The sequence below is a fragment of the Pleurodeles waltl genome, chromosome 1_2, assembly GCF_031143425.1.
Source record: "Pleurodeles waltl isolate 20211129_DDA chromosome 1_2, aPleWal1.hap1.20221129, whole genome shotgun sequence".
Taxonomy (NCBI): domain Eukaryota; kingdom Metazoa; phylum Chordata; class Amphibia; order Caudata; family Salamandridae; genus Pleurodeles; species Pleurodeles waltl.
Window position 1 is genome coordinate 1,301,510,325 of NC_090437.1, and position 16,247 is coordinate 1,301,526,571.

General features: G+C 42.0%; 1 protein-coding gene across 10 annotated transcripts in view; it reads left to right on the forward strand.

Moving 5' to 3' along the window:
• DYSF (dysferlin) overlaps nt 1–16,247 on the forward strand; it is a 794,684-nt gene that overhangs the window by 642,079 nt on the left and 136,358 nt on the right. For 9 of the 10 annotated variants that reach the window (XM_069205583.1, XM_069205587.1, XM_069205579.1 and 6 more), the window contains one exon: nt 6,387–6,428. The exons of the other annotated variant lie outside the window; for it this stretch is intronic. In XM_069205583.1, the coding sequence (XP_069061684.1) occupies nt 6,387–6,428 (42 nt within the window). The remainder of the gene's footprint in view (nt 1–6,386; nt 6,429–16,247) is intronic. 10 annotated transcript variants of the gene reach the window in all.

A 16,247-nucleotide genomic window follows, 5' to 3' on the forward strand; every position in this document is an offset into this window, starting at 1 on the left:
AAAGCAAAGGTTACGACAAATAATGATTAAGGGCCTGATTTAGAGTTTTGAGGAGGGGTTTACTCTGCACAAACGTGACGGATATCCCGTCCACAGTATTATGATGCAATAATAGCCTATGGAGATCGTAATATGGCAGACTGGATATCCGTCACGGTTGTGATGGAGTGACCCCCTCTGCCAAACTCTAAAGCAGGCCCTAAATTTTGAATGAGGTTCAAGGGAAATTACAAAATTATTAAAATTTGTAGTGCAGTACTCTAGCAATTGCTCATAACTAGCATGCATAACCAAACCCATTGAGTCCCTCTGCTTTAAACTTTAGATTGACTGTCTTGCCATGATGGCTGCACTCCACTTGACATGTCTCAATGCTCTGAAGCACGTCTTGACCTTCAGCTTTGTGTTGAGATTTTTGCTGGTACCTGCTCTTGCAATTTTCCCAGACTCTACATAGTGCATAGTTAATTTTTCAAGACTTTTCAGATGTAATCATTAGCTCTCCTGCTGGCTTGCCACTCTTGGAGCTTTTGTCAGCAGTGAAAGCAGTGGTGCAGCCTGGGGTTTCTTCTTAGAGGGTAGGAAGAAACACTGCTCCTAAATTCTCATTTGCTAAAAGCAAGTAAAAACTCTAGTCTCGAGAGGCTGTAGTGTGACCATTGACAGCTCATAAGGGGAGTCTGGAGAAGGTCTTACTCGTTCCTTTAGAGCTTCTATGGGATGCCTCAAAGTCTAGTTTCCATTGAAGGGCTGTTCTGCTCTCTTGTGAATTCCAGTCCCTTGAACCCGCGCTAACCTACTTATAGCTTAGTGTGAAGTGGAGCTCTGTGCACCAATATGTGTCTTTTTCTTGGAACAGGGGACTTTGTCAAGAAGAGTGCAATGTTCCTCCCTGTTATCCATCTTATGTTTTTTTCTTTTGCCAACACGTCCCATATGATTATATAATATTACTAAAAGGTGCAAAATCAAAGGATGTCTCCAACTACTGCAGACCAGTAGGGTCCAGACTGAAACTCAGTTGAAACTGAGTTCTCTGAAAATTCATAGCTCCGACACAAGGCAGTTGTGAATCATGGATTAAGAATGAAACACAACAGACCCCTTTGTAGGCCAACAGGAATGCATACCAAAGCTTTAACCAGAAGTTCCACAAATATGAAGCTCTTAGCAAAGCTCATGGCTTTTGAAGAGTTAGTAAAGAAGATAAAATACTACTGTAATCAGAAGCATACAAAGAACCTGTGATGTATCACACTCTGGTCTGCAAACTAGAACATTCCCATAGGCGATAAAAACCTGTAAACCTGAAAGCCCAAGTGCCACACTCCATATGACAAGGTCTCTATTCATATTTTGCTTCATAAACCCTTTATGGATTAGAATTGACAGCTGTGATTCACCTGTCTTACATAGCAGATAGAATTTCAAGACCATGTTTTCATTTGACATAACATTTCTTAAATCCCCAATAATTACGATTTATTTCTCAAAACGTTATTTAGCGTTGTCTTATTTTTCATTGATGAAGATAATAGTTATGTTTACGAAAAACAAGTGATGGCTTGTGTGAAGGCTAGTCCATGCAAATGTTTATTAATCAAGCTTAATCTTAATAGCTGGACTACTGGTAGCTCATGTGCTTGGTTGTTTTTCTTACACCTCCACTGACAGTGAACCATTCCCTTGCTGGAGGGTCCAAGCAGAAATCTTGTGTCGCAATGGGCAGCCGTAAGGCAAAAACTACATCAAACAATTTGTTGTCAGCAGCAGATTATGAAAAAGAGTGTATCATGATATGAAGTCCACATGCTTTCACCTGTGGTGCATGCTTTAAACCTGTAGGTTTTGTGAGAATTCTACATGCTTTGCAAGGCCTATCCTACACACCTTCACTCCCCCATAGTGACCATACATTTAATCGGTTAATATGTGTCTGACTTAGAGGCGGTGGTGAATAAAAAAAATCTCCAGATTTATGTAGAAGAGCTTAATCTGGAAGAGAATTCACTGGTGCAATTACCTCCCAGAATGTATGTACAAAATAGAGGAATTACACCGATTTAGTACTCTTCAAATCCTCCTGGAATCTGAGGATTTTTCATTAGCATCCAACTACAAGTCACCCTCATAGTTCTACATAGAGAGCTACCTGCCCCAAGTGAGGAACTGTACCAGAACATCAGCATACCAGGTCTTAACATGAAAACGCCTAATTATCTGCTATGGTTCTTTATGTCACTTAATTCAGCCACAACATTTCTGGGTAGGTGCACTTATTTACATTGTAAAGATTGGAGAACGTGATGACCTCTGTGCTAGAAATGTAAGCTTGTCATTGCCTTCTTTAGAACACCTCTGTTGCTCTATCTGAGCAAGTTGATTTAACTCAACGTACACCAGATGATTAAAGAATAAACAAAAACAAAAAACTTCTGGTCTAGCATTTTCAAAGGAATATTCTTAGGAACCTGTTATTTTAGGCCAAGTTTGGTAGAAGACAATTCTTAAGAGTATTTAATAAGATTTGGACTTCTACAGGCCCCATTCATCACTTTAAAAAAAAATCCGCTGCCACCCACAGTACTTCCCAAATCACTGCCCACACCACACATTTGGTAGGATTCAGAAAATAGAATCCTACCTTATTGTTAATAATGAGACAAGAGTTTCTGGATCCTACTGAATACTCATTGTATGGATCAGTGGATATGTGCATCAGTCATTGCGCAAAATGTACTTGGGTTACAAAACAATTAGTGTGCAAAGATGGTGACCTATGCTACACTGGTCCTTACTGTCATGTAAAATTGCTAATATGGCTGATTTCTGTATTAGCTCATTTATCATTACTGGTAGAATAATGTTTGTTTATGAGGTCAAGGGACAGGGCAGGGCCACTGGGAAGGAGGTGAACACACTATAAAGATCTACTTGTGTTGGTATGCACATACCTTAATAATACATTGAAGAAGGTGGAAAGGTTTTCTAAACACATTTTCTGTTTTCTTTTAGTATTTTCCTGGTGGAGAATAAAGTAAAGTTTGATGTTCTAAAGCATATTTCTGCCACACCTATCTGTGCAGCTTCTCCAATGTTATATTAATCTATAGGTGCATATGAAGTTAGATGAGTCTGATGAGTAATCATGGAAATACATGCTTTGGGTGAACTTCCATGGATGCTCTTTGTTTTAGAATCTCCAACATTCATTTACTAAAATTCAAGGAGTAAACCTAAAATAAGTTGACTTTTTTCTTTTGTCATAATATTTATGACCTTGACTACACATGTTCAGGTAAGCTCTGAACCCCTTGTCAATAATACTTGGGTCCCACCTGTTATGTTTTTATTTATTTTCCTTGATATCAAGCTTTTTTTCAGTGTAGGGTGTTTCAAATGCATAATCATAGTGTGCAGCGAAAGCCTTTTTTAAGTATACTTCATAAGTTCATTTCTACGATCAATTAGTTGAGAATGATCTGCAATCAGAATCAAAACAATGAGCATTTTCTAGGCCCAAACACTGAGCACAGGTTAATGAGCCAGGTGTTCCTTCCTAATCCAGCCAAACACTTACCAAATTGATACAGGTTCTCGTTCATTGTGGTTTCAGGTTTCTGCAAAACTCGACTAGAAAAGTTTATTGTTCCAGTCAAACTCCACCCATGGTACGGAGTACATCACATGTTCCTAAAGAATAACTTTAATAAAATATAGTTCTAATTTACAGAAGTGTGGTTATTCAATGGAAAAAGTGCATCTTTAATTTGAAAATGTGTATTAAACCAAAGGGCACTGGAATTAATACAAAGGGATAGAAGAGTCGAGGTGAGGATAGTCAATGAACTCTCAGTAAAATGGAATGGCCCTGCTTATAGAAATATGACAGTTGTGTGAAATATAAGGCAGTTTAGTAAAAGACAATGACTGGTTTTAAAAATAGGAGATTGTTAACAGACTTATTGATGTGCACATGAGAATATATAGATAATGGACCTGATTCACAAACGTAAACTTGTGCATTTGTGTATGTTTACACTTGCTGCAGTAACCTTACTGTTTTGGTTTTCACAAACTATTAGTGTAATCTTACTACTAGTAATTTTACAAGTGTAATTTCTACTCCTAGTAAAACTACCAATAGTAAACTTACAGTCTCATAGTGTGAAAACCAAAACAGTAGTAGTTACTACAGCAAGCTTACATTTACACAAAAGTGTACATTTACCTAACGTTACTACTGTTTTGGTTCTCAAAAACTACAAGTGCAATTTTACTACTAGTAATTTCATGAGTGTCATTTCTACTACTAGTAAAATTACTTCTAGTAAAATTACACTCATAGTTTGTGAATACCAAAACATAGTAAAGTTGCCATAACAAGCGTAAACTTACACAAAAGTTTGAGTTTACCTTTGTGAGTCAGGGCTGAAGATTTCTTTGAAATGGTCCGCCTCCATTACCTGGCATCAGAATGAAACTACTCAATGGAAATCACGTGGAAGGTTTTTTAGCCATTTAGGGCCAGATGTAGCAAACATTTTGCCACTCGCAAACGGCAAAATTTGCCGTTTGCGAGTCGCAAAACGCGTATCCCAATGCAGAAATGCATTTTGCGAGTCGTTACCGACTCGCAAAATGCATTTCAGACTCGCAATTAGGAAGGGGTGTTCCCTTCCTATTTGCGAGTCGCATTGGGATGCAATACCATTTGCGACTGCATATGCGGTCGCAAATGGCATCGCAGTTACCATCCACTTCAAGTGGATGGTAACCCAATCGCAAATTGGAAGGGATCCCCATGGGACCCCTTCCAGTTTGTGATTGCACCCCAAAATATTTTTTCAGGGCAGGGAGTGGTCCAAGGGACCACTCCCTGCCCTGAAAAATCCGAAACTAAAGGTTTCGGTTTTTTTTGTAGTGCAGCTCGTTTTCCCTTAGGGAAAACGGGCTACACTTAAAAAAAAAAACCTGCTTTATTGACAAGCAGGTCGCTAACATGGAGGCCTGCTGACGTCAGCAGGCCTCCATGTTAGCGAGTGCCCATACTCGCAATGGGGCCGCAATTTGCGACCCACCTCATGAATATTCATGAGGTGGGTCATTGCGACCCCATTGCGAGTTGCAGTCGGTGTCTGAGACACCGTACTGCATAGCAATTTGCGACTTGCAAATTGCGAGTCGCAGGGACTTCCAATTTGCAAGTCGCAAATTGCTTTTTTGGTACATCTGGCCCCTACTCCATGTGGGACACGTTTTCATGACACTGTCTTTAGTTCATTCCATGCACTAACAAAGCATGATTCATTTGTGCGCAGAAGTTAAATACACAATTTGTTTCAGATTGTTTGCATAAAAGCCTATTTGTGTGATGCGCTTGAAGAAGCAACACCACCTCGAAACAAGCTGTGGCAGTGAATCAAGCAAAATAGGTTAACAAAGGCTATTTAGTTCTAGGCTCTTGATATTTGTAATATTTCCATTAAAAATCATATTGTAAGATTGTGAAAGGTGCTCCAGTTCTTCCACTTACTGCACTGTGGACTTAAGGTGTGATTTATTTTAACTAAATGTATATGCCCTCAATACACTTTCCCAATTTATGTTTGGCGATATCTTAAGTCCTTAGGATAGTCTCATGTATGTTTTGCTCAGTCTAGAACACCTAACTTCAATTAATCTGTTTCTTTAATATGCAAAGCAAACACTTGGGTTTCTTCACGACCTAAGAGTACAGACATTACTATACAGACATCTCACATTCCACAAATGGTTTAATGTTTATTGTTACAATTCTTAAAATATACAAACTCATATGATCCTTTGTGAACATGAAACAAAGCACTATGGTACAACAAAGCAGGGAATGTGCACTATAGCCGGAGTGACTATTAAAAGCAAACAGCAATACTCTTTGATGACAAATGTATTTTACTGTTCAAACACATTCTAAATATGATGATAGAACTATTGCAATGAAAGTACTTGATTTTGGATTTCAACCAAAACACTGACATTTGTTTTTCAAGAATTGTAATGTGTTGTTGAGCAGCACAACAGTTGTTTCTTGCTTTATTGCTTGCTTTGGGGGAACCCCTTACCCTCAACATCACTCACCTGTTTAGACCCAAAACAGTGCTCCTAAAACTGATTTGAGTAATATTATTTTGCTCCAAATTTATCCACAGAAAAATGCCTTCCCTATGTTTGAACCTTTTAGACCAGCTACACCTCACCCTGTGTAGATGCCTGTTGTGTTCACATTTGTCCAGTAGGAAAGAATGTACCTTGTCCTAAAATGTAATCTGCAGGGTGATTGTAAATGTTTCTTTGCCTTTTTTCTCCCTTTGCCTCATGCCACACTTGGGACTGGTGCCCTACAGCTCTGCATTCCTGGCATCTTCTCTGAGGGGCTCCTCGAATGGGTACCATGTTTTTAAGGACCTTGCTTCTCCTTCCTGTCTCTAGTGTCTGTATAAGGCTTCTGGTATTTTGGTGGTTTGAGTGTCCACAAAGCAAACCTGTGAACTATGGTGTCCACGTAAAGATCTGTAATCCACCTTACAACAAAAATGTTACATATGTATGCATCCCGCGAACTGCCCTCTTGCAATTCTTCTCTGATTTTAGCACTTCCTTGAAAATTGGTGTATTTTCTGTTACCACCCAACACAAACCCAGGCCTTATGACTTTATCATCTGGAAATAAAGCAAATTACATTTCTCTTTGGGTTGGGTTAAATTCCTTGAACACCGTTGAAGTCTAAGAGATCCAAAATGCAATAATTGACGCACCACCCGCAGTTGGTGCTGGGTAGATTGGGAGTGCTCTTGTAATGGCGTATCCACCATTTCCTTCAGGGTAGTGCCAGTTTAGGAAGCACTGCCCGAATCACATAGTATTTGCCTATTCACTCTGTAGACCACCTCAAACCAGACGTCTTATTGATGACACTATCATCTTTTGCCAGGTTTTACAAATGCATCCTGTGTTTCCGAAGCTTCCTCGTTGAGTTCTGGCTTCCTACTCTTTGACGTCATCAAACTGTTGCATCATGTTTTGCTGTGGTTTGTACTGACAATTGCTTACTAACTACCCACAATAAGTGTGTTTTTGTATAACAAGAATCTGATATCTTTTGTTTGCTTGATGTACCAACCCCAAACAACAAGCTGTTGAACTAATCTAGATATGTAAAATTTACACAAATTTGTTTTTTTTATTTTGTGGCAATTGTGAACCACAATTAGGGGATTCTCATCCAACAGTACGGGTACAGGGATGCTTTATCGTTTGAAGGTTTCTGCTACTAGGGCCAAAGAATATATTGTCTGTCCTCATAGTGAAGATCTCTGCACGTATCTATGGTAGTCTAATGACATAGACAACTGACAAATGTCTGCTGTCATAGCAAAGCATCATCTGGTTACCGCGGAAATGATGCATTCAGGCTACCTAAAGCCATTTTCTAGTCTGTGTTGGCTTGTGTGGCTGTTCTTCCCCGTCAGTCCTTAAAAGATAAACAAGCACTGGAAAAACAAAAAAAGTCTCACATTCACATCTCCATGTACTTCAAATACTGCAACCATCAGTTTACCAGTGCAGGCTGAAGTGTCTTAAGCCGTTACTAGAGGTCCCTGGAGTTAGACAGCGGTGCTTTCTGTAACAGGTTGCAGTAACTTAAACCATAAGATCCCATAGGCATAAGTTGCTCGTTTTCACAAAAACTCCACCTCGGTACAGGCCCATCATTTACATTGTGCTGCAGTGGCGGAGGTTGGATTAACCTTGGTAGGTACGGTAGTTAGGTATGAGAGGTAAGTTAGGTATGGTAAGTAGGTATGCTATTGTAGGTATGGTAGATTAAGTGTAATAGGTGCAGTAGTTTAGGTTTGGTACACAAGTATGAGAGTTAGGTTAGGTTGGTATGGAAGTTGGGTATGCTAGGTAAGATACGTAGGTATAGTAGAGTAGTGTGGTAGGTGAGGTAGGTGAGGAATGGTACATAAGTATGAAAGTTAGGTTAGGTAGGTATGGTAGTTAGGTATGGTAGGTAGGTAAGTTATTGTAGGTATAGTAGATTAGGTGACATAGGTGAGGTAGTTTAGGTATTATACGTAAGTATGAAAGTTAGGTTAGGTAGGTAAGTTAAGGTTGGGCAGGTGTGGAAGTTGGGTATATTAGGTGGTTATGTTATTGTAGGTATAGTAGATTAGGTGTCGTAGGTGAGGTAGTTTAGGTATGGTAAATAAATATGAAAGTTGAGTTAAGTAAGTATGAAAGTTGGGTATGCTAGGTAAGTTAGGCATGCTAGGTAAGTATGTTACAGTCGGTATAGTAGATCAGGTGTCATAGGAGAGGTAGTTTAGATATGGTACGTAAGTATGAAAGTTAGGTTAGGTAGGTGTGGAGGTTGGGTATATTAGGTAGTTATCTTATTGTAGGTATAGTAGATTAGGTGTTGTAGATGAGATAGTTTAGGTATGGTACATAAGCATGAAAGTTGCGTTAAGTAAGTATGAAAGTTGGGTATGCTAGGTAGGTATGTTACTGTTGGTATAGTAGATTAGGTGTCATAGGAGAGGTAGTTTAGATATGGTACGTAAGTATGAAAGGTTAGGTAGGTAAGATAGGTTAGGCATGTGTGGAGGTTGGGTATATTAGGTAGTTATGTTATTGTAGGTATAGTACATTAGGTGTGGTCGGTGAGGTAGTTTAGGTATAGTACATATGTAAGGAAGTCAGATTAGGTAGGTATGGTAGTCAGGTAAGTACGTATAATATAGAAGGAGGTCTGATAGGTAGCTTGCATATGGTATGTAGGTTAGGAGCAGTAGGTAGGTGTGAGAGTTACGGCAAGTATGGTAAGTATTTTAGGTAAGTATGGTAGGGATGGTGCTTTGGTAGGTAAGTGTGACGGGTTGCTTTGGTAGGTAGGTGTGATAGGTTATATAGGTTTGGTATGATAGCTTAGGTACAATAGGTGTTTTACTTGAGCCATAGCACAACCTTAGAGCAGAGAATAATTTGCCCATCCATAGTCCTGAAGGCTTTTTATTTCTTACAGTCAGTCACATTCAGAAATTCAAAACCTGTTTTGGTTGGATTGCCTCCATCAACCTTCCATGTGTGGCCTCCATACTGTAGTATTGTGTGCTGGAGAACTGGCAAAAAATTAATATATGAAGGATAAAGAAGCTGTGTCGTAGCAATGGAAACACCAAAGGCCGCCCTTTTGCAACTGTGGGGTATAAGTTAGGAAAACAAGGCACAATTGAATGTTAGTGCTGCAAAGCAATGACTTTGGGATTGCCTACTGCTATTGCAGGCAGGAGTCCTCCCACCAGACGGCCCTTCTATGTTATGGCAGCCTGCTCAGCATGGTTTCTTGTAAGGCAGAAATAAATATGAAAAGAAGGTATTTCCTTCTAAAATAAAAAATAAGGTTCTGTCAAACAGGGAGTTTTCTCCCTGCGTGTTAGGGACATTTTTTCTTTTTTTCTTATGCTTCATGCTTCATGCTTCACATGGCAGAACTGGGCTGGAAAAATGTTTTGTTTGAAGGCCTGCCTTTCAATGTACGCAAACTCACATATGATCCACTGGTCAAAACTTTTGCTGTCCAGCGATGGCACTGTATTAATAGATCACACCTGAGTAGTTCTTTAAAGGGCCTATATAGGGTGATCTTTAAAGAGCCCTAGGTACAGCGGCTACATATTGCATAGAACAAGATCCAACTTAATAGGGGCCAAATATAACTGACAAGAACAAAAATAGCTCAGTGCCACTTACAACAAGTTTGTTCTGGTAAGAATCTGCCTCTGACCATTGATGATTGATTGCAGTAGGACCTCTCCCTTGAGGATGAGCACTATTGTTGCTTTTTCTGCAGGCAACATGATCCATGGGCAAGTTGGTCTTCTAAGTATCAGTAACGTGGTCATGTCCTCATGGCACTGGTCTTCGGTGCTTCAGTGGGCCTCTGGGATAGGAGATGCTCTTGATGCTATCAAAGCGTAGCTCTTGTGACCTAAACTGAATGTTTGCAAGGTAACTTCTATCAGAGCAAGAAGAGCAAAATTGTTGATTGTATTGTGAAAGGCTCTGGCAGTGGAAAGCTTCTCCGCCTTTTAAGACATCCTTCATGCTGTGCCGCGTATCCTACTCTGTGCTACATCGGATGCAAACTTGGGGCCTCATTTACAAAAATCTGATGCATCAGCTCCGAGGTGTCGGATTTCCTGCGCTGCCCTACGACCCCCTAACGATGCCATGGATGCGCTGTATTTACAATACAGAGTTCCATGGTGCAGGTTTTCACAGATGTTTCAGAATCTGTGGCGCTAAACTCACGCATTGCTGTCAAAAAATGCTGCTACTCCAGCAATGCCAGGAGGCCCCCATTGAAAAAAGCCCTGCGTCAGTTTTACGCCTGCTTTGAGCAGGCAATAAAAATCTGACGCAGTGAAGCTGCAAAATGACGCAGGGAAATCTTGTAAATTTCACTGCATCAGTTCTGCGTGGCTTTTCCTGTGGGCATGCCTACCTTGCATACATTATACCTGGCGCAGGTATAATGTGACGCAAGGCTTTACAAACTGACGCATTGGGCCCAATGCGTCAGTTGTAACTGTGGAGCAGTGTACAGCACTGCTTGCACCACCGTTGCGTCCAAAAAATTACACAACAGTGGCGCAAAGGCCTTGTAAATGAAGCACTTGGCTCTTTGAAATTGAAGATGTGATGCAGAGTATGTGAAGGTTGGCCACAGACTATAAGAATCAACTTTGCAGGTCTTCATCTTTGCATTTGGAACTTGACGCAATGATTCACAGGAGGTACCCCACCTCATGAATATTAATGAGGTGGGATCTCTTCAAGCCCTTGCGAGCAGCCTTCTCCTGCTTGAATGGGTTGATACCACGGCCTGGACATGTCGCGTCTTAGATGCTGCAGGTATATAGTCCTGCGAGGCACCGGCTAGCCACACATCTGGCCCTGGGTGTGGGCTGTATACAGATATCTGAAAACTGACCAGTCACTGCAGCATATTGAAAATAATAAAAAATACACATTCTGGTGATTTTGCAGTGTCATGGAAAAGCTAAGAATCCACTCTTTACACAAGGAGGGCACAGTTCTGTACTGTACGGCACATGTTTGCCCCCCTCCGCGCTCCCACCGTGAATCAGTGCTTAATTTGTAAATAAAAACGTGCCGGTGCCCAAAGCCCTCCTCTTAAACACGCAGCTGCTGCAATTAAATGTGCGAACACGGAATACTGAGGCGGCGTAATCCTGAAGCCATCCCGGGCCTCTTCAATCCATTTACAGCCACTTCTTGCCCCTTCAGCTCACTCTTGCAGCTTTCTACTGCCTCCCTTTGTGACGATTTTTCGATTTTCCCTTCTTTCGTCTTTCCATATGTGTCTTTTGCACGCAGTAAATGCTTTAGGCAGAAGAATAAGCCCGGCCCTCAAAAATAAGTGCCGGTGCTCAGCACCGGAAACAACAAGCACAAATTAAGCACTGCCGTGAATGAACCTCTCGACCCGCACTTTCTCCATCCTTCTTTCTAGTTCCTCGTTACATAATCACTACCAGTAAAAATCCCTCTCGGAGGAAGAGAAACGTACACACACAGATGCAAATATTTGTGCGGCGATCCCTGGTGTTTCTCCAGTGCTAAAAAACCGCTGACATTCCAGGAATGTAAGGTCTGTGGTTTGACTTCAGCCTGTCTTCTGGTGATAAATGACTCGTGTTCTTTAGTAAATCCAGTTTTGATCTGGTAGCAGCAGCTCCTGCCAGCGGAATGAAACTCTGACATGCAGTAATCCAACACACCGCAGAGAGAGAGACTTCTGCAGCCTTCTCACACATCCCTGTCACTTCTGTGAACCCAGTTTACCTGTTTATGCTAATGGCGTAAACCCTCAGCCTGGGATAGATTACTGCCTTATTCCAAATACTTACAACTGTCTTCAATTTGGGGCTTCTTGTGTTTAATGGAGTCTGAACTCGCAAAGTTCAGGAGTTCTGAAGTTATGTAAACATAGAAGAAAGACTGCTACCCACAGTTGGCTGGGGGCCTGTAAAAATATATGCTTGCGGGAACCGAGGGGGGCTGCGGGGACGGTCAACTCCACAGTGAACTGCACATACGCTAAGTGGAGCTGGGGTCGAGTGCCCAAGAAATAATGGGTTCGATTCAGTGTTGGGGACCGAAAGCAGCCCCGGCAAATTCTGTCAGATCAGCTCCACCACTACAATGGGGTGTGGGTGGTTCAACCTGCTAAAGAAAATTTTGGGGAAAAAAATGGCAAAAACCGTGCATTCTGCAACACAATTTCAATTAAATAGTCAATTATATGAGTTTTTAAAGAATAGTAAATGATGACCTTACAGAGCACTAGTATATGGCAGTCTTTATTGGGGCTCTTCAGTTATTTCCTCACCATCACCTTCCAACAGAGCCTCTCATCGCTCCACAGCCCCTCTCTCACATGTGTTTCATTTGTTTTATAGCGCCTCTCTTGAAGCACTTTGCATCACACACATACAGACAACAAATAATATGTGTGTAAATCAGCGTATAGAAAATGTTAACATAAGACAAAGGGGACTCGTAGGATGTAATTCATACTAGTAGGCATTTGTAAGAGTGCTTGGTCTGTGGAAGCATAAACTCAGAATTCAGAACGCAGTGAAACCAGAGCCAGCAATACCGAGGAACTTTTCAACATCGTTAAGGAATTCTCTACCCCAACTGCCAGAAAACAACATCACACCCTCATTGGAGCTTTGCGACAACCTCGTTCACTCTTCCATGACTAGATTGCAACCATATACAGAAACATTTACCCAGACCTACACCTATTAACTTCCTCAATAGATACGCCACTGCCGTAACCGATACAAACTACACACTAACCACCTGGATCATCCTCTTCACCTAGGACATCACCGCCACCATGAAATCCATCCACTCAGGAGCTCCCACAGATCCATGCACGCACTACATCTTCAACCTTGGAAACCCTGCTCAACACCTCTATCACCACCGCAACATTTCCCAATGCCTGGAAACATGCCAAATTCTGACCACTACTCAAAAAACCCTCCGCCGACCCCAGCGAACCCACAAACTACCGACTAAACTCTCTGCTCCCATTCCCAGCGAAAGTACTGGAAAAGATCATCAACAAGCAACTCATACCTGGAGCAAAACCAGCTACTCAACGCCTCCCAATCCGGCTTCCGCAGCAATCACATCACTGAAACTGCCCTGATCGCAGCCACTGACGATATCCATTACCCTTCCTCGACCAAGGAGAAACGACAGCATTGATCCTCTGCGACCTCTCGGCAGCCTTTGACACCATATCCCACCACATGCTGATCGAAAGGCTCCCCCAAATTGACATCCAAGGGGACGCGCTCAGAAGGAACCCAGAGAATCCACCCCCCACCTTTCACCTCTGAACCCAAAGAGATCACCTGAGCTGTCCCCCAGGGCTCATCCCTCAGCCCCACGCTCTTCAACACATATATGCCCCGCTGGCCAACGTTGTCAGATCCCACGGTCCCAACATAATTTCCTACGCAGATGACACCCAACTAATCCTCTAGCTCACTGACGACCCCTCCACCACCAGAACCAACTTCCACAGATGCATAACAAGCATCGCTGACGGAAGAACACAGACAAGACGGAAGTACTGATCTTTGGCAACAGCAGCAACACATGGAACAGCTCCTGTTAGCCATCAGACCTAGGACCTCCGCCCTCTCCCTCCGACCACGCCAGAAAACTCAGAATCGTCATTGAAAACAAGCTCACCATGAAATCACAGATCAACACTGTCTCCGCCAATTGCTTCCTCACTTCGAGCATGCTACGTAAGATTTTCAAGTGGCTACCCTATACACAAGACACACTTTCACACAGACCCTCATCACCAGACGACTGGACTACGGCAACGCCCTCTACATAGGAATCACCGCACACCTCCTACAAAGACTACAGACCATGCAAAACGCCACAGCCAGACTCATCCTTAGTCTTCCCCGATGAACCCACATCACACCCCACCTAAGGCAACCCCACTGGCTCCCCGTACAGAAGAGATGCCAACTCAGGCTACTGATCCATGCACACAAGGCTCTACATAACCGAGGACCCACACACATTAACCACCGCCCGAACTTCCACCAACCATTGAGAAGACTACACTTTGCTTCCCTTTCACTTGCCCATACTCCCCGCATCTACCAAAGCAGAAGTGGAGGTCGCTCCTTCTCACACATCGCAGCAAAAACTTGGAACAGCCTCCCCACTAACCTCCGGACCATCACCTCACTTCCAGGATTCATGGCCTTCAAGACCTGGCTGTTCGAATAAGTCTCCAGGACCTGAATGCACCTGGATAGCCTATCAGATAATAAGCTGCACTTTATAAATCCTGATTGAGTGATTGATTGATTGAACAAAATGGTTAGGGTTGACTTAACTAATCATTTATTTATATCCAAAAACAAACCCTTTTAGCAAAATTAGGATAATCAAAGACTGGGAAAAAACATAACTTTCTAACCTGTACCATGCAGTTTGCATGCAGCTCTTTGATGGGAGTTCATAGCTCACTGTGCTAGATTATGATTGTAACTTATGAACTGCACAGTAAAGAGCTCTGTGACAAAACCAGTATCCCACTGAGCATTGTACATAAAATACTGTTCTGGGATTTGGAACATTAACCCTCTAGGCTACCTCACTTGAGTCAAAGCTGCCACTAGACAAATCCCATCTCTCTCCAGTAGGTAAACTAATCACCAAAATTATCTTGGCACTTTTATTGTTGCCTGAAAACTGTTGGATATACATAGAACTCTGCAGTGCTTTTAAATCTGCTTCACTGCTACAAAACTGTCCCCAAGTAACTAAGCATTCCCCCCCCACCCTTCAAGCCTCAGGAAATGCCCAATGCCCGGTACAGCCAGTCCAGCACTGATTATTTTACACTCTGTATAGGCAAAATACTTTGGTGAAACACCCTTGCCCTATTCCCCATCATTTTGATGATGTTTCTTCTCCTCTGCAACCCTTGAAACAGAACTACTCCTGCTCTTAGCAGAGTAAGCATGCAACTATTTTCATGGTGGGCAAACTACATACAAAAGGATTAGGAACATCCACACACTTTCGAGTTTGTGTAAATCTAAGTTTTCAGGTATTCTTACTGTGCAACACCCACAGCCTCATCCATGTGTATAAGTTAAACAACACACAAGTGACATCATATTCACCAAACATTATGGGGCATATTTCATGCAAGGCAGAGCAATAAGTAAAGTTGATGAGCTTTGTTGCATGAAAGGGAAAGAGCAGAAATACACCATATCTACTAGGACATGGCCAGGGCCACTGGAATTATGCGGCAGGAGAGGGGCAAATTATGCGTCAATGTTGAGTAAATTATGCAGCAAGAACAGACAAATTATGCAGCATAATGCAGCACATTTGGTAATAGTATGACTTCATTATTGGATCATTTTTAAACTTGATAATCCTCTCTGGGCATTGGTTACAGCTTATTAGTACCAATTTAACACCCAAATATAGCAATAAGCAACAGAAAGATGACCAGTCCAGCTTTGCCAAGGCTCTTCTACTGCACAGCAACACCTCATCGCATTTTTAATACATTTTGGGCCATTTGAGCTAGAAACAACTTTTTTGGTTATGTTCTGCAGATTGTGCTGCAGATGATGACTTATGTGGCAAATGTGGCAAATCTATAATTATGTGAAAATCACTGCTGCCGGGCAATCGCATAGTTCCAGTGGCCCTGGATATGGCGCACATCTGTTCCCGCCTTGCACTGGCACACCCGAGGCTGCTTAGCGGCAACACAGGCACACTTGCCCCTTGCTGCAAAGGTGCCCGCGTTACAAGCAGAATTGTTTTTGTTCAGGAAGGGGTAAGTCCCTGCACAAAAAACAATCCTTAAAGCCTTGAAAAAGCCCTAGGCTTGCATGCCATTTAAAGGGCCAAACACGCGTTGGCTGCACAATGTCTCATAGAATACTTAACTCATGAAACATGTCATGACCTTCTATTGAATGCTATTAGCAGCAGAATGAAACAGCAGTTTAAAGGCACTACTGTGTGAGAAAAAAATGGTTCCATCCAATTAAGCCCGCATTTGGGAAAGCCGGCATGAAGTTTTTTTTTCACT